The sequence below is a fragment of the Canis lupus genome, chromosome 8 (genome assembly GCF_011100685.1).
Source record: "Canis lupus familiaris isolate Mischka breed German Shepherd chromosome 8, alternate assembly UU_Cfam_GSD_1.0, whole genome shotgun sequence".
NCBI classification, from domain to species: Eukaryota; Metazoa; Chordata; class Mammalia; order Carnivora; family Canidae; genus Canis; species Canis lupus.
The window spans coordinates 26,572,488-26,597,920 of record NC_049229.1 but is presented as its reverse complement, the minus strand read 5'-3'; the positions used below and the strand labels follow the sequence as shown (position 1 = coordinate 26,597,920).

Genomic DNA, 25,433 nt, shown 5'->3' with positions numbered 1-25,433 from the left:
TAAAGTATCTTGGAGAGCATTTATTCCAAAAAGTTTATGATACAAAAGTATCCTTTTGTCTGAGTACTCTTTGAGGATGATCAGCTATGTGTGTGTGTGTATGTGTGTGTGTGTTTCTGTGAAAGAGAGAGAGAGAGAGAGAGAGAGTGATCTTTTGGAGAAACAGAGTCAACAGAATGTTTTTTGGAAGTTTTCAAGATAATCATCTAGCTTTGTTAACAGTGGTATTGTTCTGACTTTCTTTTCAATACTTCTACAGATGGAGGTGACAGTAGCAGTGAGGAAGATAAAGAGGAATCACATGAAACTCCTGTGGAAGTGGAACTCATGACTCAGGTTGACCAAGAGGATATTACTATTCAGAGTGGTGGAGATGAACTAAATGATGAACTAATTCAGGAAGAAAGCTCTGAAGATGAAGGAGAATCTGAAGATGTGGTAAAAGATCAGGAACCTCTTGGTGAAATGAAGGATGAAGGGGAAGAAACATTAAATTATCCTGATACTACCATTGACTTGTCCCACCTTCAATCCCAAAGGTAATTAAAAACTATCATTTTATAGCTGGTAGTGATGGAAGAATTAATCCTTCCAAAGTAATACCAAAATTGACTTTAATACTTTCACTCTCTGTAGTTCTACAGTCTTATTATCTTTTCACCATTTTATGGGAGGGGCAGGTAGATCTCTCTAAAGAAATTTCCAGGACCCACGGTAGAAAAATATAGTAAACATAAAAGTGTTAAACATAACACATAAAAGTAAACATAAAAGTGGGGGCACTTGGGTGGCTCAGTGGTTGAGCGTCTGCCTTTGGCTCAGGTTGTGATCCTGGGGTCCCAAGATCGAGTCCCACATCAGGCTCCCTGCAGGGAACCTGCTTTTCCCTCTGCCTATGTCTCTGCCTCTCTTTGTGTGTCTCTCATGAATAAATAAATAAAATCTTTAAAAACAAACAAAAACATAAAAGTGGCCAAAGTAGGTCAAAACAGAAATAAGTACATGACTCTAAATGCCAATAATGTAAGAGAGGCAATTCCACTAAAAAAATTTAAGTGTTTTAATCTTTAAAGTCTTACCAATCACCAAGTAAACAATATCATATTTTTAAAAGCTTTATCACTGGAATAGTTAAAAATAGCTTAGGAGTCAGACCAGAATTGAGTCTTAGGGTGTCCTTGGGCAAGTCACTCTGTGTCTGAGCTTCAGTTTCTTTCTCTGTGAAAATGGAATGTTAACCCCCTTCATAGGGTTTTGGTGAAGATTATACATATATAAAGCACCTGGCAGTGTCTGGCACATAGGTGTTTAGTACATGTCCACTATTTAAGGATCTGTTTAAAAGTATGAGGTGAGCAATATGATTTTTAAAGATTTTATCAGTATTTGAAAATTTGTAGATTGCCAATTAAGTAATTAAGGATATGTTATGGCAATGTGGACTTTGTAAATGAGTCCCTTTTACAGGCTAGTAGATGTCTCTTTCTGTTTTTCATAGGTCCCTCCAGAAATTGGCTTCAAAAGAGGAATCTTCTAATATGGTAAGCTATTTTCAAAGTTTTGTGAAGAACATCATGTCTTTCTCAATGAATCATTTTCTGCTTTTAATTTTACTTTCTGAAAAATTAATAGTAGTGATGTTATTGTTTGTATTTGCTTGTGTTTTTTTTTGTTTTAATTTTAATAGAGTGACAGTAAATTACAGAGCCGGAGACATTTGTCGGCCAAGGAAAGAAGGTAAACATATTTGTGTTATCTAACTGGAAAGCATGTAAATTTTTTTTTTTGTTTTGTTTTTTTTTTTTTTGGTTAGTGATGATTCAGTTATGACAGATGACTTGGCTGTTCTAAAGACCTCCCTTATTAAAATTACCAATATTTAGCATAAATCTTGTTTAGTTCTTAAAATTCAACTCTAATAGGTTTTTCTGTTTTAGGACCCTAGTCTGTCACTACAGTCAATGAGATAGGTCAAGTAACATGAGACAGACCATTTGTTAGATAAATAAGTGCATTAGGGATTGCAGTACATTAAGTAGGCTGGTTCTAGGATAATATTGGCAGGAATAAACAGAATACTTGAAAAAAAATAGGAGAATACTTTTTACTATAACATAGCAGGCCTCAGGAGGCAAACATAAAGGCAGAAGCCGAAGGAAAGGGACAAGTGAGACAACCAGTAAAGGATAAAATAGGCTATAAAGCTAGTAAAGGAGTCTAGGAAGAAACTCTAGAGTGGAATGGACAATAAACCCTTTTATTTGAGAAAGATCGTCATTAAACATTTTCAGCAAACTCTCTAAGGACATGGCACTGTGCTAGATACTGAATATACAAAGATGTAAGATACAATAAAGTCTGTGCTTTTTAAAGGAGTTTTTGAGTCCTGGATTTAGGAAAGAGCCAAACAGAAGGAATACAGTAGTTCAGGAGTAAGAAATTGCTGTGATTTCAGGTGTTTTGAGAAATACCATCAGAAGTATACTTTATAGATCTATTAGGACTTAGGTCAATGAAGATAAGGTCAAAGGTTCCAAGGAGAATTAGCATGAACAAAGCAGGGCAGGGATTTGGAAGTAATATGCATAGTGTTTGGGGGAAATGAAAAGTAGAATGAGGTGAAAGGAACAAAAAGTTCATGTTCGTGAACTGGTAAATGTTAAGATTGGGAAAGTGAACTTGGACCAAAAGTGGAGAAGTGATTAGAATGATAAGCTAAGTATTTTAGGACTTTATCCTGAAAGTGATGTGAGGAGCACTTTTAGAAGAATTTTAAATGGGAACCTAAGATAGGTAAACAATTAAGGAAGATAAATCTAGATGTTCATGTAGAACAGTTTCTGGGGAAATACAGGAGGAAGGTCTGGGTAATAAGTGATGAGGACCAGGGCTAGGGCAGTGGCACTGAGAATAGAAGAGACTGCACATAAAATATACCACCCACCATAATAGGGTTTCCCCCTCCTCCTTAATCTGTGTATCTTTATCCATTTATTTATTCAGCTAACCTCTCAACATTTTATTGAATACCTAAGATCTGCCAAGGCCATGCTGATACAAAGACTACAAATCCCAGTGCCTGGCCATCAAGGTGTCGAGGCTACTGAGTAAGGATAAGTCAGGTGTTGACAGAATGTTAAGCCTGGATGACAGAAAAAATGATAAATCCATGTGAGAAGAGTTTGCAGCTTTTACCTATATGCTGATTTGTGCTTTTACACTGTAGCCTGGTGATTATGAAGTTAAGCAGAAGCCATGATCTTTTACATATTGTACATGTTCCCCTTATCATGTAATATTTTAGGGCACTAAGAATTAGATGTTCCCATTTCATTTCTATTTAGGGAAATGAAGAAGAAAAAGCTTCCAAGTGACTCAGGGGATTTAGAAGTGATAGAGGGAAAGGACAAAGAAAAAGAAAATACTCTACACATTGATACTCATCAGAACACAAGCAAAAGTATCCCAGCTGTGCAGCCAATGAAACGAGGACAAAAGGTAATAAAACTTCAAGGTGAACTGTTAAGTTAGTACTCTTTAGTTCACAAATGAAGCTGTGAGGTTCTTAATTTTTTAAAGTGAAACAAAAGATGTAGACAAAAAAATAATCCTATGTGGAACATAGAGATCAGTGTTGTGTCCCTTTAAGATCATCTAGATAGAAGCTCTCATTTTACATAGAAGAGGAATTAGAAGTATAGATTTTTAGAAGTCTGAATTATCAGTCATTTATAGTTAGGAGTTCTTGTGTCCTGTTTAAAGAAATCTTCAAGTTTATAAATTCGTTACCTGGGCCCCAGCTAAGATTAATAAAGACAAAAATCTTTGGAGGTGAGGCCTAGAGGTCTATAGTTTTAAAAATTACTAGGTAATTTGGATGTGTAGCTCACCAGTTTAGTTGACAAAATGCAAAGTCTTAAAAGCCTTTGTCCAGCTTAGCTTTTGCTGTCTTGTTTCCTGTTTTTCCTCTATATATAGATCCTGACTTCAACCAAACACAGGGACTTGCTGTTACTATGCTGTCCTGTCTTTACCTTACAATCCTGTTTTTCCTATATTCCCTGATAGTATAAAATTTACTTATTTTAAGACTTTCAAGTTGTACTTTATTTCTTCCCCACAGTTCTTGCTTAAGCTGAATGAAATCTCTGCATTATCTTCGAAATGTTTGCATTTAGAGTATGTTACGTTAATTTATCCTTATTCTTACAGGTGTCTTCTTTTTCTAAATTGGTATTTAGAATTTGGTAGATTCTTTGAGGCTGAGGATTATGGTTTATTCATCATTTTAGTTTCCATATTGTTTATTATAATGGTACCATCTCAGTAAGCATAGAAGTACTTTTTCTTTACAAACGTTTGTTGCTTTTAACTGCTGATTTTTTCCAATGAAAATCTTTTGATTTTGTAGAGTAAGATGAAAAAAATGAAGGAAAAATATAAAGACCAAGATGAAGAAGAACGCGAACTCATCATGAAATTGCTAGGGGTAAGCAACATCTAAAAAAATCTTTTGCTTTTTTTTTTTTTTTTTAAGATTTTTTTCATTTATTCACGAGAGAGACATAGAGAGAGGCAGAGACACAGGCAGAGGGAGAAGCAGGCTCCATGCAGGGAGCCTCATGTGGGACTGATCCCAGAACTCCAGGATCACACCCTGGGCTGAAGGCAGGTGCCAAACCACTGAACCACCCAGGGATCCCCTTCTTTTGCTTTTTGAGGGGCATCCAGACTATTGTCTATTATATGCTAGGATTTAATACATTTTTGTTAAAATATTGACAATATTGGACATGTTGACATCATTTTACCTTTATGAATTAAAGTCTGCAGGTTCAAACAAAGAAGAAAAAGGGAAGAAGGGGAAGAAAGGAAAAACAAAGGATGAACCTGTGAAGAAACAGCCCCAGAAACCTAGAGGTGGACCAAGGGCTTCAGACAGCATAAAGAAAGAAACTCCTTCCCTTGAGGTTGTAACTCATGAGTTACAAGACTTGGCTGTAGATGATCCACACGATGACAAGGTAGGGCTACCACACATATGTATGTAGGCTTTTGTTTCATTAATTAGGGTTCCCAAGACATGAGGCTTACAGTGCTAAAAGCAGGACAAGTGGTAACCTTATTGTTAATGGAAGGTCATCTTAGAAATACAACCTAAAAGACTAAATTTCCAGGATAGAAGTGTAAAAATGGCTGTGTTCATAGATGGTAAGTTTTTTACAAGCCTTTAGAAAATAATTTTATGGAGAGGTTTTATTTGATTCTAGTGGGAACTTAGTTATAAGACAATTCAGATTGTCTTAAAAATGAGTAGAAAGTAAATTTGCACTTCTCTAGAGTTTTCTATAGGAATATGTGCCTGTATTATGTTATATAAGGGCCTATTCAGTTCAAGTGCCCTTGTTGAAAAACCAGCGAGAAGTTAGCATTTATCCAGTTAAGATAGTTGCCTAATTATTGTATCAACTGAATACAACAAACACAGCTCTTAGTATATCATCTTGAAATCCAGAGGATTTATTCATAAAATTGGAAAAAAATTGGCCTTACCTGTATTTGTATTTATAGCAGTTAAAGCTTTGGTTAGAATCCGGTGCTGGCAGAGATACAGGCAGAGAGAAAAGCAGGCCCCATGCAGGGAGCCCAATGTGGGACTCGATCCAGGACTCCAGGATCACACCCTGAGCCAAAGGCAGATGCTCAACCCCTGAGCCATCCAGGCATCCCTGATCCTCAAATTTTTATACTATTCTCATATCTGTGATTTATTCTATAAATAGACTCAGATATTGAGGTGTTATGAATCATACATTAAAAATCTATTTAGAGATAATCTAAGAAGAGCAAACAAAAGTAAACTTACCTTAATATGTGAAAAATTTATCCTAGAACTATTGAACAGAGACTAAAAAATAAAAGTTCTATTTACCAGGATTCTCCACTTTCCTTTGGCAAACATATCAAATTTAGCTGTCATTTTAAATTATCATTTTACATTGAAAATCGCTGTTTTAATTTCCCTATTTTAGCATGTATACCATATGAAAGCTTTAGTTTTTAAACTTCAAATAAGTGCTTTTACTCTTTGAATGGCATTATTCTCTCAAGTAGTAGATGCACAAATTAATTCAGAGTTTTGGGACACTGAAGAACACAGTTTTAGGGTCCATAACCTGTTGGTTAGATGTGATAGTCTTATTTTTTTTCTCCTCATAGTTTTTAATCATGTGGAATTTCAATTTATGTTATAGCTGACTTTTAAATTTTTGTTTCAAGCAGGAAGAGCAAGATCTGGATCAACAGGGTAATGAGGTATGATTTTGTGCTGGGGGTCCCTACTATGATACTGACTACAGTCTAGGTCTCAGAATATTTGATATACAATTTCTAACTACCTAAGACTTCTAAAACAAGATTACAGGCTCTGGAGTCCAACATTCTCGGTTTGAATCCCAACTTTGCTACATCTAACTGCAACCCTGAAGCATTATTTTTTGTGCTTCTGTTTCCTCATTGAGGAGTGAGGATGATTGGACCCTACCAGGAGAGTGTTGTTTTGAGAATGTACATAAAGCATTTAGAAAAGTCCATGGCACATAGTAAACACTACTTCAGCACCAAGCATCTTGTCTGAGTTGTATTCATGTTGCTAAGCTAATCTTGTAGGCAGCCCACCGAAGGGCAACTGTAAGAAGATACTTCCTTAAGAATAGGCAGATGTCTAGGGGAGGAGAGGCCTAGAAAATCCCCCTCATTGAGAACTGCTGGTCTAGCCAAAGTATCAGTCCCATTTCCAGGCAATGGAAATGTATTTGTGGTCATTATTGTACACCATTTTAATCCATAGTAGTTTTCTGCAATGAGAAATATCCATTTTTTTTCTCCCTTTTCTTAAATGTATTTACAAAGATCATTTTTGAAAATCATTTTTATTTCTCATTATGCTATACAAAATTATAGCAGTAAGGAATATAAACACCATTGGTCTTAAACTCTTTAGAGCTATAAATATAAAGCAGAGCTGAAAACTATATAGGTCTATCAGAAAAAGATAAAAATATGTTGAGATATTAGATTTTTCCTTTTTTAGGACTGGTATGAATTTTCTGATTGTTTTTGTTTTCCCTTTTTTAGGAAAATCTCTTTGACTCTTTGACAGGGCAGCCACATCCTGAAGATGTATTACTGTTTGCCATTCCAATATGTGCCCCTTACACCACCATGACAAACTATAAGTAAGTCATCTATAGTTTACAAAACCATTCATAAGTCACTATTGTGTCAAGTTTTGTTCAGTAACACATGCAATTCCTCTTTAAAGATACAAAGTGAAACTTACTCCTGGAGTTCAGAAAAAGGGAAAAGGTATTTAAAATTCTTCTGAATTATGATTTTGAACATTTTTTTTACTGGACAGAAGTAGATTCTTCTATTTTCTATTTACAGCTGCAAAAACAGCTTTGAATAGTTTCATGCATTCCAAAGAAGCAACAGCAAGAGAAAAAGACTTATTTCGCAGTGTAAAGGTAAAGTATTTCTCTGGAAGTCTGTAGATCGGTGGTGTAGTTAAAAATGTTAGCAGTTGCAACTTTATACTTTCAGTTCTTTATTCAGTAGATGCATGCTGCAGCTATTATTTTGGTAGAAAATGTCTTACTAGAAGCAAGTGTAAAACAATTAAAATCATTTCAGTTGAAAATTTTGGAAATGCCTTTCTTTTGACAAGAGAGGACACAAACTGTCATAAAAGATACATGACCACTATATAGAATGTGAAAATATTCAGCAATTCTCTTTTTTTAGGACACGGATTTATCAAGAAACATTCCTGGCAAAGTCAAAGTGTCTGCACCCAATCTTCTGAATGTAAAAAGGAAATAGCCGAAATGAAATCCTAAAATATTTGAGAAGAGCCAATTTTATAGCCTTTTGGAAGTTCAGAGATGAAAACACCATGTAACAAGACTTCCGCATTTAAAAATGAACTAAACATTGCCTTGCTATATTCGCCAAAAGGACTTCTTCCCCCCAACCCCCCTCTGGTTTTTTAGAGAGGAAACACTATGATAGGATTTCCTAAAATATTTGTGGACAGTTAAATGCTAATTGTATACATCTGTAGTTATTCTCCTACATTTTCTTGAACTTTGGGAGGTTAATACTAAGTTTTCATTTCATGTTGTAAAGAAACTGAACAGTGAAGTGGCTCAATTGCTTAGACTGTTGACTTGGTAGTCTACCGTATATAATGTCTAATATATCTCTTATGGGCCAGTCACAAGGTTTTTTTTTTCTTTTCCCCAGTGTGGTGGGGTTGGGGGGTAGACGTTTAGGATTAAGTCTTGGAAAGCTTCTGCCTTTACTTATACTTGTCAAAAATATATTAGACCAGATTTAAAATACACATAATTCAGCCTAAGAAAGAACACCTAGAAAAAATTGGTATTGATCATTTCCATGCATTTATACTTCACTTTCATCCTGGTTTCTTCTGTGTAATCTCATTCAGTTCTGTATCATTTTATTTTCTACCTCTAGTAATTATCAGCATGTTACAGAGTATCTTAACCTAAGATATCATAAGTGCACTTTTTCAGGCTTATCACTAAAGACTCCTGACCCAGCTCCTCCTCTTCTATCTCCTAACAGAATGGAGAATTAAGTCATACATCAAATTCCATTCTTTTAAAATTTTTACTTCTTAAATGATTAGACGGTAGCTACCTACAGTCAATATGACCACTTGCCCTGCCCCTGTACCAAAGCATTAAGGTCAAAGTACTGAAGCTGGTGGTCCTTCCAAACTTAGTCCTATTGAGAATATTTTTCCATTTAAATGTAAAAAAAAAAAAAGAAAACTTTGTAATACAGCCTAGTGTTGTAAATACAATAGATTACTCTTGCCACTTAAACTATTAACTTAAAAAGATAACGTCACCATTTTGATAGTGGTAGGAATAATTAGTATAATGTTTCTACAGCTATATATCTGAAGTTACTAAAAAGGAAATATAATAATAACCATTCTTTAGGGTAAAAAGCCCAAATATTAGTTTTCTTTTGCTTTAACAGAAGACAGTTACTGGTGTTAAATACATTTATTGTAAACTTTAGACACAAAAATAGGTTCTCTAGGCCATTCACATGCACATTAAAACCAAAAAGCTGCAAACTACAACAATGCATATGATTATACAAACAATGCCACTCTCTGATGTTTACAGAATTGCTGTCCATGCAAGGTGATCAGAGGCATTATCTACGAAGCCTTAAGATCCAGAAGTGTTGTTACTACCAAACCTCTGATTAACACTGTGAAGTAAGTGTTTTGGAAGGCAGTTCCACGAGTTGGCTAACATTTCTTTAAAGCAAATGACTGCTTCTAAGCTTAGCCTGAAAGTAGAGGAGAAAAATAATTTGTTTTACTGTTTAGAAGCACATTAACTTGAAGAATTATAACCCCCCCCCCAAAAAAAAACAAACAAACCCACTTTCTTTAAAGGTTTTAATAGGAACTGGTTAGTTATATCAATGAAAGCTTGTTATTGCCCTTATCTATAAACCTGGTTTTTCAAAAGGATTAATTTAAAATGAAGTACCTAGTAAAAAGTTACTTACCTTACAAGAGATTTTGGTTGAACTGAAAATATAAGTATTTCGTTACTGTGTGCCTGAAAAATAGAGAAGAACACATTAAAAAGTAAGTACTCCACAAGTAAGTTTCAGAAATATTATAAAGTGTCCTTTAACATAAGGTGTAGTATACTTACAGCTCTGTGATGGACAAGAAGGTTGTTGGCGCACCCACCAAAAACAATTACTTCTCCTTCGTCACTGGCACAAGCTGTATGCCATAATCTATGTTTAAAATGAAAGCTTGAGTTTGAAGTTACCCAAACACCAAATTGATAATTTATACTAAAGAACCAGAATGATGAAATAAAGACTAGAGATCTTTAGTATAGACCAGAAACACGTTGAGAAGCAATTATCTTAAATAGCAAAAGCTAGGGGGGGGGCAAAAAAAAATCAATGTCTGTTTTATCTGGATGTTATCATTTTATCTCTCTGGTCCAGTCCTAATTTATGCAATGAGGGGTTTGAACTGGATCTGTTCTCTAGGTCTTTGTTAGCAATAAAAAAAAAAATCTTATGGGAGATGTGTGGTATATGCCCTCTCGATCTTCTTTTCATAGTAGGGCCAGTTGACCTTATACAAAACATCTGAAGAATGCTGAATCTGCCTGAGATACTCAAAGTATCAGGCCTGGTAATTCTATGGGAAAAACTTTTGTGCCAAATGAAGCCTTTGTGCATAAGTGTACTTAAATTAGAAGCTTGGGGGAAAAAATGCAGGCTGACCTACTTAAATGTGCTGAATACCAGTTGTGACTATATCATATCCTTTAGCAATTTTTGTAACAATTCTTTTTGAGATTAACAAAAAACTTTTTTGGGGTGGTGGTGGTGATTTGACTTAATATTTATTATACAGCACTACTGCAAATCTAATAGAAAGTTCTTGATTTAAGGTTTTGGAATTCTCTCCTTTCCAGTTACTTTTTTTTTTTTTTTTTTAAGATTTATTTGAGAGAGAAAGAGCACATGAGTAGGGGGAGAAGATGATGAAGAGGGAGAGGCAGATTCCCCGTTGAGAGGGAGCCCAAGGAGGGGCTCCATCCCATGAACCCTGGCATCATGACTTGAGCTGAAGGTAGACACTTAAGACAGCCACCTAGGTGTCCCTCCAGTTATTTTAAATGACAAACCTAGAAGCAGTTCAATTCACTTGAGTAAAGACCTTGATTATAAATTTTAACTACGTCAATTTTACGATAAAAGCTGCAGCAAAAGTCAAAGTCCAGCTCTGCTTTTTATGCACAGTGACAGGAAAGAAAGCATTCAATAATAGGATAACATTGGTTTTCTTTTGATGTGAAACCTTAGTGAATGCTAGGATTTTTGTAAGAATGACAGATTTAATGCAGCCACAATTTCCTCTCATTACCAGTACTGTACATCTTTATGGCCCTCAATTATTCAGTACAGGAATTATTTTTTAAATAGTTCATACCTTGGTTTTTCAGTATAGGGATGATTAAACTGTATCCATTCATTTTTACTGATGCAGTAAGTCCAGGCATCACCTGATTGAAGCAAAAAAAGAAGAGCCATGAAATGAAGTATGTTATTTTGTCGATAGGACACTGATACTTAAAGGGCACAGCTTTAGCAAGAGAAGTAATAAATGAGACCGTGAGTACAAACAGGAAGTATATATCTTTTTTTTTTTTTTTCTCTGCAATTAACCAAGTAAGCCCTTTGCCTGTTACAGCCCTTCAGTAGGGCTTTTAAGGGTTATACTGGACAGAATGGATATCCTAGTATAAAAACAATTAGAGGTTATGGAATCAAAATTAATAGCAAACCTTCCAACCAACCCTACAGCGCTCTGATACATCTAAAAGAGACTGATTTTTTTCTAGCTATATATCACATATGAATGATATATAATGATTTCTTACATTTTTTTAAAACTTACTTAGTGGCTGTTTATCAGTGGTAAATCCTCCAAAGAGAAAGAGATGATCTGAAGAAACTGGTGTTAGTGAGTGCCACGATCGGCCAACTGGGCATATGCCTTGTGGAATTCTTTAAAAAAAAAAAAAAAAAAACAGCTAGGTTACAATATCTGTGTTTATTTATTTATTTATTTTAAGATTTATTTATTCATTTATTCATGAAAGACAGAGGGAGAAGCAGGCTCCATGCCGGGAGCCCGACGCGGGACCCCGATCCCAGAACCCCAGGACTGCACCCCGGGCCAAAAGCAGTCACCAAACTGCTGAGCCACCCAGGGATCCCCAATATCTGTGTTTAAAAGTAGCTACTGTTGAATACAGAAAAATGCTGAAGAAGTTTTAAAGTTCATATAGAATTATGAAAAAGACTTTAAATTTAAAAAAACTTCTTGGTATTAATAGCTACAAGCTTTAGAACTATGTTCTTAGAAGACCTTTCAACAAACACTTGAGCACAAGCTGGGTGCCAGATACAGTTCTGGAAACAGGCAATTTAAAAAAAAAAAAAAAACCTTTAGGGATCTAGTCATCATATTTAAATTCTCAGTTATAGAAAATTTAAGCAAATACATTATATACTGATAACAGAATAAAAAAAAACTAACAAAAATTATCTAAGTGATACATACAATTCATTCCACTCCCATGTATCCAGATTAAGATAGTGAAGATCATTCATTCTGGCATCCTGAAAAAGGGTAATTTTAAGTAATTATCCTTTGAATGACTCAAAAGCAAGTCCTTGAAACTGTTCATACACTTACTCGGTATCTGCCTCCAAACACAAAGCCTTTGTTTCCAACAGTTGCACAGGCATGGGCAGCACGAGGTGAAGGTGCTTTACCCTACAGAAGTCATAAAAGCAATCTTTTAAAATAAATACCAGAGTCATCTCTGGGTATGGGATGAGGACATGCAAGACACCTGAGCTTTTAAGCTAAAGTGTGCAGATGTCTAGTCAACAGCAATACTAAAACTGGGAACTATAATTTTATGTTTTTTAGGTGTATTACTGAATGTACTAGTTAATACAATGCTTGTTTTATTTTTATCTTTTAAAATAAAAGGTAGCGCATTTTGTGACACCTGTGTCAAAGAATAATCCAGTGCTAGGTCATTTATTTAGTTACAAACAGTAACACTTAACATCTATTAGATAACAGATGCTGGGTTAGTCCATACATTGTTTCTGAGGTATGGACTCCTTAGAGAATAATGACAGCAATGGATCTTCTCTCACCAGAAAAATGAGTGATCTATCAGTTTTAACCACCTCCCAACTACCCTTCTCCAAGGGGCCTTGCTTTAATAATTCAGTATTCTTCAGTAACTCACAGTAGTGATAGGCTGACTCCAGATAAATGTTTCAGTGTCTAAAATATGTACATGATCATTCCATCCTCTTGGGTGACTGGAATTCTACAGAAAATTAAGAATCTGGGTTATTTTACAAATGTCTGTATAGCTTTGTCTGGTTTATGAATAAGCCAAAATGAACAAGACTAGCAAATATGTTATTTTCAATATACCAAGAAGGCCATATACAAATACAAAACCTAACTTACCCAAAAAGATGTTTCATCAAATTCAAAAGTTCCCAATACTTTATCTTCAGGTAAATAGCCATAACCTCCAAAAAATATTAACCTGTTTGACAAAAAAAAGACAAGACACTAAAAATTCAAACATCCACAGGTTAGGAAGATACAAGTTTTCCTTTTGTTATGCTACAAATTGAGAAGGCATACCTGAATATATGAAAGTATTTACTCACATAGTAATGGCTACTGTGGCTAATTATGTCTTAGGTGCAATGGTAAGTGCTTTGATGTATTAATTCACTTAACCCTCATATGGACCCTAGAAGGTATGTTCTAAGGTTACAGTGGTTATTATCTAAGGGTACTTGAATGGCAAACCACTTTGTACATAAAAACCCAAACGTGTGGGGCTGCTAACTTACTTGTTTTTATATACCCAGACACCAAGTTTGTCCTTTGATGATGGAGGAATTCCTTGGCAGTCAATCCTTTCCCACTGTAATACTCTGTCAGTAGACCTTGAATCCAGCATGTAGAACTGTCAGAAGCAGTGATTTCAGTTAGATTTGGTTATGTTAAAGAAATTCAACTTTGGCATTTAATTTTATTGTGATTTAATGATAATAGGAATGTCATTTAATTCAGTTCTCCTAAAAGTGTAATTATAGACTTAACTGGTCTGAGTCTACATAGGTAATTTACATTCTGGCATAAATTCCTTAAGTCACTAGGCACCCTGTTCAGCTCATTTTTTTCCAACAGCCACATTTTTTTGATGAAGGAATAGAAGTGTGTGGATTTTCATTCTGTACCTTACATGGGCACTTGGAGTTGTACTGATCTAATTTATGGGTATGGCATTACCAAAAAAAAAAAAAAAAAATGAACTTCGCAATTTCACCTTCAAATTTAACAAACAGATCTTAAGTGCCTACTTAATCTTTTTAAGATTTATCCTTAGCTGCTACAGTTAAGTACTGGTCTTTCAAAGGGTTCTCATTCAGGTACTTGAATAAATCTGACCATTATATATACCGTTTTACTTCTCTTAAGACTCCTAGGCTTCCATTTGATCAAACTTAAAATAACCAAAGCTAGCTGTTTGATATAGCAACTACTCCCATTCTTCTGTCCAGCCCTAAAGCCACAGCTGCTTTCCCAAGCTGCTTCATGTCGCTTCGAAGTATCTTTCTCCTCCTTGGCTCTGAAAAACAACACATGGCTCCACTACAGCAAGACCTCAAAATCTTTTAGGCACAGAACCCTTCAAACAAAATCTTAAGCAAAAGCTTAACCAAAGTGGAGCTACACTTGTTAAAGTGGAGGCAGGACAGGTGGTCTGGACCCTGCCCAATTATGCTCCTCTCATAGGTGGCCCAAGGCATGCCAAAGAAATCCCTAGAGCTCCTAGAAGTACAGTTTGAAATTATGTCAGCCATATGCTCCATCCACACCAAACCACTTGGCATTTCCACGAATAAGACATATTTGCTTATACCTCTGCCTCTTGATACTTGTATCTTGGCTACCCCTTCCAATTATGATTCAATTCACCCTCTTTGGTGAAGACTTTCCTTATTCTGTTCCTCCATCCTGCCAAACACAATGTCAAGGATTCTTTTTCAGATTTAAAAATATTTACTGAGCTATTATACTATGAGCCAGCTCTATGTATCTAGTTATATGCTACTGAAATTGTCTACTTCTTATGTTGTGTCCCTTTTAGAATGTGAGTTCCCAGAGGCAGGGACTGTATCATTCATCTCTTTGTCTCCAATGTCTAACCAAGTGCTTAGCGTTTAAGGTGATAAGTTGGTAAATAAATTTATGAGTATCCCTAAATCATATGCACCTTCCTGACTGACATTTGCGTCTTACTGGCTTGAGAGAACAACTTATCTTTTTTTCCTATTTGGAAAAAAAAAAAACAATGTCTGAACAACAGTATCTTATGTGCCATATTACAGGAATATCAGTATATAAAATGTCAGTATTAATTCATCCTTATAGTTGAGTGGTGGTCTGTTAATTTTTACCCTGTCCCTCGTGATTACATCTTGTTTTCATTTGGTTTACTAATATTTCTCTAACACCCCTGGGTTCTAAGAGACCAAGCAGTTGCAGAGAGCACAAAGCAAAACCACTTAGAAAATTTCTGCACACAAGTTATCAACCAAAGTTGATTTTACCAAAGGCCTACATAAATATAGACTGGTAGACAAATACTAAAATGCACATACACACCATTATCACATACATATATTTTTTAACTGGGACAGGAGTATGGGGTAACCTTAGAAATCTGAAGTTGTCTGAAAAAGAGTAAAATTGCCTTAAACCATAATCCTTAGAAACACTAACCTTATTTGTATTGCCTCTTGAATGGTGTCCTCCAAACAAGTAAAGCACCCTGTCTACACACACAGCACAGCTTCCTGACATGGAAGGAGGAACATCTCCTTCTGTGTTAATTTTTTTCCTGGGGGCAAAAAAAAACTCTGAATGTAAATGTTTCCCAAAAGGGAAGAAATGTAAAGGTTATTCATTTTTCTTCTATTCCCACAATAAAGGGAAAAAATAAAATAGACTGGCCAGCTAGATAACCTCTGGGGTCTCATCTAGCTCTAAAATTAATCCACAGAATGTGGTTTCTCCTCTTCACCGGTTACCCAGGCAGGGCCAGCTGGTGCTGCACACAGGCAGGAAAGAAGTTCTGAAGCCTCAGTGTTGTGTGATCCTAGGAGCATACCATTTTGTGTTTCTCAAACTGCTCTTTATTGACCTAATCAGTGGCTATTTTGTTTTTGGTTTTATGGGGCCAGGAACCCAAAAGGAAAGGAGTCATACCACTACTGACAGCTTAATTCGGTAAGTGTTTTTATTCAGTCACCTTTTAGTCATTCAAATGAATTGGATTCACACCTTAGGTAAAACTACAAGATATCTGGTACTTAACGGTAGGCCACATTCTCTTTATATATGCTAAACTTTAAGTTTTAGTAGGCTTATTTTTACAAATCTTGGGACTGAATGTTCTAAAAATCTAGAATTCCCCTATTAAAGAAATACTGTAAGTTTCCAATTCTTTTTTAAAAAAGAGCAAACAGCTCAGATAAAACTGATTTGCTATGTACAGAAATATCTTGACTTTTTAGTTGAACTTTTCTTTTTTTAAAGATTTTATTTATTTATTCATGAGAGACACAGAGAGAGGCAGAGACAGGCAGATGGAAAAGCAGGCTCCCCGCACAGAGCTTGATGTAGGACTCTTGATCCCAGACCTCAGGATCACACCCTGAGCCAAAGGCAGACGCTCAACCACTCAGCCACCCAGGCGTCCTTTAGTTGAACCCTTAAATCAGGTGGGACCACTACTCTCCTTGTTCTGTGATCTAGAATGTGCAAAATATGCAAAATGCAGAGTTTTTCAAAGCGAACCATGGAGACTACTTTATAAACCCCCAAGCATGCTAACCCAGCATTTTGAAAACCACATTAATTCTGCCAAGAACATACTCTTTTGAGTTCCACTGTTTAGGAGACTGGCAAAAGGTCTTTTCAGAACATCCCCAGGTGTATGGAAGGCAAATTTTGGTTAATTTGTTTTTAAAAAAAACCCTATTTTAAAGAGATATGCACTGTAATTTTTGTTAGAGCTCATTAGAATACCACCTTTATTTCTAGCAGATAAAATCTAGAAATTCTTTTCTCATTTACCATATAACAGAAAATATAAACATCTTGAAAAAAAATTATACAGAGAACTTTTACTGTATTTCCATTTCAGGATGAAGCCTCTACTTCTTTAATATTACAGCGATACTTTACAGAGCCCTGAATAGAAGTTTCTTCAAAGGTCATGAAAGTACTGAGTAATTACGGAACTACTGCAGACTTGTTAATGTATCTAAGCTTAGCAGCTAAACTGAACTAGAACATTGTTTTTAGCTTTGCATTTTCTGTTAAGATATTTTTATTATATTAGAAAGGGCTTTACAGAGTTTAAGATTTATTTTAGAGAGAGCATGGGTGGAGGAGAGAATCTTAAAACAGACTCCCTCCAGAGCATGGAGCCCGACTTGGGGCTCCATCTCACAACCCTGAGATCATGAGCTGAGCTGAAACCAATAGTTAGATGCTTAACTGACCGAGTCACCCACCAAGTACCCCCAGAGTTTATCTGCAATCTTATTTGAACTTTTTAGAATCCCTCATAATATCCACAGTTACCATCTTCCAGTCTCCATGTTGTAGATCCATAGTTCTTCTCTAGGCAGATAAAAGTCATATAATCCTCTGACTTGATTACTCTAAGAATAAAAAAAAAAAGCAAATATAAAAATAATTGGCATTCTAAAGAGGCACTATGTGTTTTTTCCCCATCTTGAGATACTAATGAGAGTTAATGAGAAGTAGGTCTTACAATTCAGGTCTATCAAATGGACAATCTTCCCTGTCCCATACTCAAGGTAATGCTTAGACAACCTGACATTTAACTCAAGTTTTTGATACAGCAGTTGTGATGATGCAGGAAGTTCAGAGATCTCCAGAAAAATCTCTAAGGCCACTTGATCCTGAACAGACCATGCACCAACTTTCAGTGGCATGACTTCAGGAGCGCTTCCCTGACACGTCTACTGTGTAAGTGCCTGGCCCACACTAACACGATGTCGTTTTCTAGCCATTTTCTCCTGTCATCCATCCATCCTCTACCAAGAAACAGCAGGGGCAATTAAGTCCATATGCAAAACTAAGTTCCCCGTTCTGCTCTATTTCCCTTCAGGTAATAATTCTTAACAGAGCGAGCCTACCACATGCCAGAACTAGCTGAGCACTTTCAGTGGATTATTTTATTTAATCCTCTCAACAACCCTAAAAAGCAGTTGCTATTACAAGAGAATAGGTTTTTTTTAGAGAGGTAATAATTTGGCCAGGGTTACTTTGCAAGTAACAGTGGAATCAGGATTCTACCCTCCTTTCCCTGAATTTGCAACTTCAGTCACAGCCCGACCTCTCCAGCCTTTGAACCTTGCTGGTCACTTTTTGAACAATGTCAACAACAGAAGTTCATGGAGAATGGATGTCAGAATGGAATAAGCCTGTGTAATAAGTGTTATACAGGAAGAGGGGAGGTGGCCACGTAAACATTTTCTAGTCCACCACTTATAAAGGCTGGAAGCAAGACAGCAGGCTGACCCAGAGCAGACCAGCCTCACTTGAAGGGGAAAAAGGACGACTGTGTAGGAAGCTCAGGTTTATTGCCATCAATACAATCTGCAAGGGCTTCTCGGGGTGCTAGCCAAAATACTGAGAACAGCCTGTTTTGCAACCACTAACTCACTTCACTGATCATACCTCCCTAAGTCCTAGACATCCAGGCCCTCAAAAAATCACCATCAAAAATATTCCTGACCACACTCCTTCTCCCCCTCCCCAACATAAAGTTCCATTCCCTCAATGCTGCTGATTTTTACAAACAGAATTATGAATAAGCAGTTTAGACCAAAATGTGATTGACTAACAGGTTAATGTCTCCAATGGAATTATTTATATTTTAATAAGCGTTTCTACACACCAGCCAGCCCTTTCTTCCTACCAAGTAAGTACCCTCCTCTAAACACCTGTTCATTGGAGCCTGAGGAAAAGATTAGAGATTAATTAGAACTGGCCAAAAATGAACAAACAAAAAACCCCATGCTCTGTGGTTAAACTAAATGAGCTCGTCAGGACAGCCACAACAGTTTCTTCCATCTGCCCTTTTTGGACAGTCATCAGCTATGATCAGGTCAATTGCGCCAGAAGCAAAAATCTATGACCAGAGTCACAAAGTAAGTCCTCAAAGGCACAGATGTAGTGGACCAAATTTCAAGCACCTGGGGGTGGGGAGATAAACTTTAAAACCTAAAGGGACAAAAAAGTATTTTTGGAAGGAATGGATCAGAGCCACCTCAGCAAATGAAAGGTGCCAATTCTAGAATGTGGAGCGTTACTGGGACGCTCTAATAGCAAAAGGGCAGGAAAACTAGTAAACAAGGTTTAAATAGACACCTGGGTAGGATTCCCCAGCCCGGGAACAAGGAATGCAGCTGGCTCGAGGACGGGAACTAATCACACGGCTTATGATTGGAGGTCAAAGAGCTGACTTGGTAGTTACACTTGATACTGCTGGTTTTTTGGTTACTGGTGGAGGCTTTACCGTTAATTTTCTGCAAAACGTCAACCCTTTCTCAGCTGAAACCAAAAGGAAACCAGCCCTGAAGTGCTCCGATCAGGGCGCCGGCCCTCCGCACAGGTGCAGCTAGGACTCCTGATGAGGCGGGAAGGCTGCAGAAGGCGCTCCCGGGGCGCCGGGTCACCCCATAACCGGGCCACGGCGTCCGAGGGCCCTGGGCTCCCAAGGGGCCTGATGAACGGTTACGAGTGACATCACGCGACGTCACCTCTCTCTCTCGGACACACACGCACACCGCAACCTTTTAAAATAAAACCCGTCCCGGAGTCGAAGCCGCCCAGCGCGCCCTCCCCTCAGTAACGCTCCGGCTCCCCTCAGCGGCGGGTCCGCGGCGGGCGCGGGGCGGGGGGGCGGGGGCAGCCCGGAGCGTCGGGACCGGCTGGGGCTGCTGAGGAGACTCCCGCCCGCCAGCAAAGGCGCCGCGGGGGCAGCCGAGCGACGCCCGCCGCGGCCGGCCGCCCACTGACCTTGTAGCCGCCCCAGACGAACATGTGGCGCCCGTCGCCGACGGCTACGTGGCCGCTGCGCTCGGCGGGGCAGGCGAGCTCCATGGACTCATAGCTCTCGTAGGCTGGCCCCGGCAAGTCGTCCGCCCGCAGCTCCTCGTTGCCATCAGCCATCTTGAGGCTGCACGTCTGTTCACCAACAATCCTCACACCCGCGAGGGCAGGAGAGACAAAGGAAAAGGAGAGAAATGCACGGCGGCGAGAGGCGAGCAGAAGGCGGCGGCGAAGGGCCCGGCGGTAAGGCCGCCGCTGGCCGCCCGCGCCCTCCCAGCCCCTCCTCAGCGAGGACAGCGTCTCCGCCGCCTGGGCTGCGCCGCGGGGTCGGGCCGGGGGCGGCGGCGGGGCCCCGCCGGGAGCAGGGCGGAAGGGGGTCCACTTGCGGCCGGCCGGGACTGGCTTCCAGCGCGAGCGCCCCGCCTCCAGCTCGCCTCTCGCCGCCCGCCGCCGCCGGCCCTTGTTTACGCCACGGTCGGAACCGCCCGTTCCGCTGACGCCGCCTGCCGGGCTCCGGAAGCGCGGCCGGCGCTCAGCGCCCCCAGCGCCGGGTCCTCCCGCCGCCGCCGCCGCCGCCCGCCCGCCCCCGCCCCCGCCCCCGCCGCCGCCGCCGCCGCCCACCCCCGCCCCCGCCGGCCGCGAGACAGAGTGCGGTCCGGCCGCCAGCACGCTCCGACCGCCTGGCCTGCGGGCGCCCAAGGAGGGGAGGATCGTGGCCACATTCTCGCGGAAAATTATAATTTTTTTTTTTTTTAAACTGAGAATTCCTCCTCGGTGATTGAGGAATGTTCTCAGAGGGTTCACGGTCCGGAAAGGGGTAGGGACGTTGCTCAGTAGTCTCTGGTCTCAGAGGCAGAAAGACGTCTCTGCCCCGTCTTCCCGGGGCCTCGAGGCGCGGCGCCGGGCCTCCGCCGGCTGCCAGGCCGCCTGCTCGCGCGCGGGCGCTGCGGGCTCCCCGCCCGGTGCCGCCCGGTGCCGCCCGGTGCCGCCCGGCGCCTGCAGAGCGGTCCCTGGCGCCTCCGCTCGGTGAGCTCTTCCGCTTCAGCAGGGACCTGAGCGCGGCGAGCTTCCCCCGGTCTGGAAAACCGTACTCGAAAGTACTTCAGAAACCCTCACCGCCCGCCCGTAAGAGAGGCTGGCAAACAGTTTTTATATTTTATAGGATACATTTCAACTAGGTCAGAAAATTAGGAATTATTGTCATCTAAACTTGAATTCCTCACCTGTAAAATAGGGTTGGGCCAGAATACATCTTAAATCCCTAACGCAATGGTGTCTCTGTACTTGGACGTGTTTGCTGAGAGGAGTCCGCTTTGTTATCTGGCCTCTTCCCCATCTTCATGCTGGGGCCGCTGCTTGGGAGGAATACTTTGAACAGTAACAAAGGCTTTCCGGGCTCAAATTTTCATAGCCCGAAAATTTCCTCCCTTAGTTCCTTCCTTTCATTTTCTTCCCTAGTCACTGCCTGTATGTTTATAATTTTTCAAGATTTGTAGGATGGGTGAAAGCAGTGCTTAGGTGAAAATTTACAGCGCTGAATTGCATATATTAGAAAAGAAGAAAGAGGGCAGCCCGGGTGGCCCAGCGGTTTGGCGCCTGCCTTCGGCCCAGGGCATGATCCTGGAGTCGCGGGATCGAGTCCCACTTCGGGCTTCTAGCATGGAGCCTGCTTCTCCCTCTGCCTCTGTGTGTGTGTGTGTGTGTGTGTGTGTGTCTCATGAGTAAATAAAATCTTAAAAAAAAAAAAATCTAAAATCAGTCATCTAAGTGTTCATCTTAGGAAACCAAAGAAGAGGGATCCCTGGGTGGCGCAGCGGTTTGGCGCCTGCCTTTGGCCCAGGGCGCGATCCTGGAGACCCGGGATCGAATCCCACGTCAGGCTCCCGGTGCATGGAGCCTGCTTCTCCCTCTGCCTATGTCTCTGCCTCTCTCTCTTTCTCTCTCTGTGACTATCATAAATAAATAAATAAAAAAAGGAAACCAAAGAAGAGCAAATTAAATCCAAGTGGAAGAAAAGAATAATAAAAATTTAGAGCTGGGACGCCCGGGTGGCGGCTCAGAGGTTGAGTGCCTGCCTTCCGCCCAGGGTGTGATCCTGGAGGCCGGGGGTCAAGTCCCACATGGGATCCCTGAATGGAGCCTGCCTCTGTGTGTGTGTCTCTCATGAATAAAGAAAATCTTTAAAAAAAAAATTACAGCCATATCAGTGAAATTGAAAACAAGAAATAAGGAGCACCTGGATGGCTCAGTGGTTGAGCGTCTGCCTTTGACTCTGGTAGTGATCCCAGAGTTCTGGGCTCGAGTCCTGGGATGGAGTCTCGCATGAAGTCCCACATCAGGCTCCCTGGGGGAGCCTGCTTCTCCCTCTGCCTATGTCTCTACCTCTCTGTGTCTCTCATGAATAAACCAAACAGACAAACAAACAAACAGAAAAAGAACAGAAAACAAGAAATTAGCAAAAAAAACTAAAAGCTGGTTCTTTGAAAAGATCAATAAAATCAATAAACCTCTAAGCCAGGCTAAGGAAAAAAGAGAAAGGACACAAATTACTAATGATGTCAGAAATGAAATAGGGGACAGCACTACAGATTCCATAACATTAAAAGGAATATTATAAACAACTCTGCCCCTATATTTGATAACCTAGATGAAATGGACCAATTCCTTGAAAGACACAATCTGCCAAAACTCACATAAGAATTAGACAACTTGAGGGGCACATGGGTGGTCCAGTGAGTTAAGCGCCTGCCTTCAGCTTACTCAGGTCATGATGATCCCAGGGTCCTAGCCCTGATTGGGGATCGCTGCTCAAGAGGGGGTCTGCTTCCCCTCAGCCCCTCACCCTGCTCATTCCGTGTCTCTCTCTCTCTCTCTCAAAATATTTTTAAAAATTTTTAAAAGAATTATACGCCATGACCAAGTAAAACTTATCCTTAGTATACAAGACTGTTCAACATTCAAAAAGCAGCTAATGGAATCTACCATATCAAAAGGCTAAAAAAAAAAAAATCAAATGATCATATCAATAGAAGCAGAAAAATTATATAACACCTATTCAGGATTAAAACTCTCAGCAAGTGGAAAGGGGCACCAGGGTGGGTCATCTGGTTGGGCATCCAACTCCTGGTTTCAGCTCTGGTCATGGTCTCTGGGTCCTGAGATCGAACTCCATGTTGGGCTCTGTGCTCTCTGCAGAGTCTGCTTGCCCCTCTTCCTGCTCCTCCCCTATTCATGCTCTTCCCTCTCAGATAAAAATAAATAAATAAGTAAATAAAATAAATAAGTAAATAAAATCTTTTAAAAAAAATTTCAGCAAACTAGGGAGTACAGAGGAACTTCTTCAACTTGATAAAGAATATCCAGACAATGGAATTTTATTCCGTGCTGAAAAGAAGTGATTTATCTTTTTAAGCCATGAAAACATACCGAGGAAACTTAAATGCTTCTAACTACTGAAATATACCAGCCTGGAGAGGCTACATACTCCATCATTCCAAGTATATGACTTATGGAAAAGGCAAAACTATGGAGTAACAAGATCAATGGTTGCCAGGGGTTAGTGGGGTGGGGGAAATGAATGAACAGAGCACAGATGATTTTTAGGAGACTGAAACTATTTTATATGCTCCTATAATGGTAGATACATATTGTTACACATCTATCTAAACCCATAGGATAAATGCCATCAAGAGTGAATCTTAATGTAAACTCTGGACTTTAGGTGTGTCTTAGTGTGACTGCTATAACAAAGTACCACAGACTGGATGGTTTGAATGACAGACATTTATTTCTCCCAGTTCTGGAGCCTGGAAAGTCCAAGATCAAGGTGCTGGCAGATTTAAGTGGGGACCCCCTTCCTGGCTTGCGGATGGCTGCCTTTTCATTGCACCCTGACGTGGCAGGTGAGAGAGCGAATGAGCTCTGGTCTCTGCCTCTTCTTATAAGGACAATAATCCCATCGTGGGGTTGTTACCCTCATGACCTCATCTAAACCTAATTACCTCCCAAATACTCCACCTCCAAATACTACTACATTGATTGAGGATCAGGGTTTCAATATATGAATTTGGGGGGAACAGAAACATTCAGTCTGTAACAGGATGATAAAAAATGTTCTTGCTGTTCCCACACTGGACTGTATGATAGCCTCAACAACTTGAAATGCCAATACAATCACATTAATAAAATGAAAAACAGGCATGTGTGTGTGACTGTGTGCGCATGTGCACGCACACATGCACAAAGCAGGGAGGGAGTATTACATGTTTCTCAAAGTTGCTTTTCTTTTGAAGTGTTCTAATGTCAAAAAATATTTGTCAGTGTGTACTATCCTGAAAATTATTCTCTTAGTTTCTATTATTTCTTTCTCACACACACATACAATATAAATAATGTATTAGTGAAAGCATCACTTTAGTGCCTAGACAGAAGGTATAAAGTTCTTTGGATATGCTTCTAGCCAAAGGCTAATCACTTTTTACGTGTGCAAAGATGTGATTTGGAAAAAAATGTACCCTAACTGTGATGTGTTACTGACTATATCGTACTAAAAATGATAATACTCAAAAGAATTCTTCCTGGCAGCGGGAAGAATATATTGAGAATAACCATAATAAAGATGGCCAGAAATCTTTTTCCTTGAGAACCAGACTGGAAACCTTTTCTGTGAACCATCTGAAAAAGACTGTCAACCCTTGTAGAGTCATTTTTCAAACAGAGCACCTGTGAGGGGAGCTCGGAGAGAAAGTTATGGGGCTATTACTGTCTTGGGTTCCTCTGTACTGTGGAGGTCAGCAGGTCAGCAGCACAAAAATTGACAGCAAACCATCAGCTGATGGGAAGTGAGGAATTAATACTATTTGGCTTTGAGACTTCAACACAGGCTTTGCAGACTCCAAGAATTTCTAATAGCAGACAAGCCAAGCTCGGTTTAATCCAACTTTTGGAGCTTAAAGGTAAAGATCAGAATTTCCTGCCACTCCAACCATGGGGCTACTGCTCAGGACATACAGGTTCCTGAGGCAGCACGGTGTATTAAGTCAAAAGTTTTGTGTGCCACAGATCACAGATTTCTGTTGAAGCCTAAATGATAGTGTATTTTGAGGAGGCTACTCCCAACTTTTCACATTCTAAGTAAACCATTTAAAATCAGAAGCACTTTTCTAAGAGGCTAGGGAAAGTGTTCACATAATCTAGAATTTAAATTCACATAATTCACATTTTAAAAGATGTTCATTTCCTTCAATGTCATCTATCACTGTCCAATAGGTTTTGATATTTTTTCCCTTAAAAATGCTGATAACAGAAATTCATGTAATAATTACTTCTAAGATGTATATTACCTGTGAGATTCATTTTCTATATCTGTTAATCAGCCTAAATGTAGTAAAAAATAAAACATTTCCTTCAATGTCATCTATCACTGTCCAATAGGTTTTGATATTTTTTCCCTTAAAAATGCTGATAACAGAAATTCATGTAATAATTACTTCTAAGATGTATATTACCTGTGAGATTCATTTTCTATATCTGTTAATCAGCCTAAATGTAGTAAAAAATAAAACTTACACTGAAA

At 39.3% G+C, this 25,433-nt stretch overlaps 2 protein-coding genes across 5 annotated transcripts in view; one reads left to right on the top strand and one right to left on the bottom strand.

Annotated features, from left to right (window-relative positions):
* Window positions 1-14,039, top strand: part of NEMF (nuclear export mediator factor) — a 51,346-nt gene extending 37,307 nt beyond the window's left edge. The window contains exons 23-33 of one of the 2 annotated variants that reach the window (XM_038544655.1): window positions 260-539; window positions 1,499-1,541; window positions 1,688-1,737; window positions 3,345-3,498; window positions 4,412-4,489; window positions 4,827-5,024; window positions 6,283-6,315; window positions 7,138-7,238; window positions 7,325-7,368; window positions 7,450-7,529; window positions 7,807-14,039. In XM_038544655.1, the coding sequence (XP_038400583.1) occupies window positions 260-539; window positions 1,499-1,541; window positions 1,688-1,737; window positions 3,345-3,498; window positions 4,412-4,489; window positions 4,827-5,024; window positions 6,283-6,315; window positions 7,138-7,238; window positions 7,325-7,368; window positions 7,450-7,529; window positions 7,807-7,884 (1,139 nt within the window). In that variant the 3' untranslated portion in view covers window positions 7,885-14,039. Of the gene's footprint in view, window positions 1-259; window positions 540-1,498; window positions 1,542-1,687; window positions 1,738-3,344; window positions 3,499-4,411; window positions 4,490-4,826; window positions 5,025-6,279; window positions 6,316-7,137; window positions 7,239-7,324; window positions 7,369-7,449; window positions 7,530-7,806 lie in introns of both variants that reach the window. The other variant, XM_038544654.1, reaches the window with a different exon arrangement.
* Window positions 9,083-20,140, bottom strand: KLHDC2 (kelch domain containing 2). 3 transcript variants are annotated; one of them, XM_038544656.1, is made up of 13 exons: window positions 19,826-20,140; window positions 17,357-17,436; window positions 15,488-15,605; window positions 13,549-13,664; window positions 13,151-13,232; window positions 12,921-13,004; window positions 12,350-12,430; window positions 12,215-12,273; window positions 11,546-11,655; window positions 11,078-11,150; window positions 9,774-9,861; window positions 9,622-9,674; window positions 9,083-9,396 (listed from the first exon to the last, which is right to left on the bottom strand). In XM_038544656.1, the coding sequence occupies exons 1-13, from the start codon at window positions 19,976-19,978 to the stop codon at window positions 9,273-9,275; spliced, it is 1,221 nt and encodes a 406-aa protein (XP_038400584.1). In that variant the 5' UTR covers window positions 19,979-20,140; the 3' UTR covers window positions 9,083-9,272. The 3 variants fall into 3 exon arrangements, with proteins under 3 accessions (XP_038400584.1, XP_038400585.1, XP_038400586.1); XM_038544657.1 differs by lacking the exon at window positions 19,826-20,140 and adding an exon at window positions 19,323-19,525; XM_038544658.1 differs by lacking the exon at window positions 19,826-20,140 and adding an exon at window positions 19,175-19,299.
* Window positions 20,141-25,433: the final 5,293 nt, after the last annotated feature.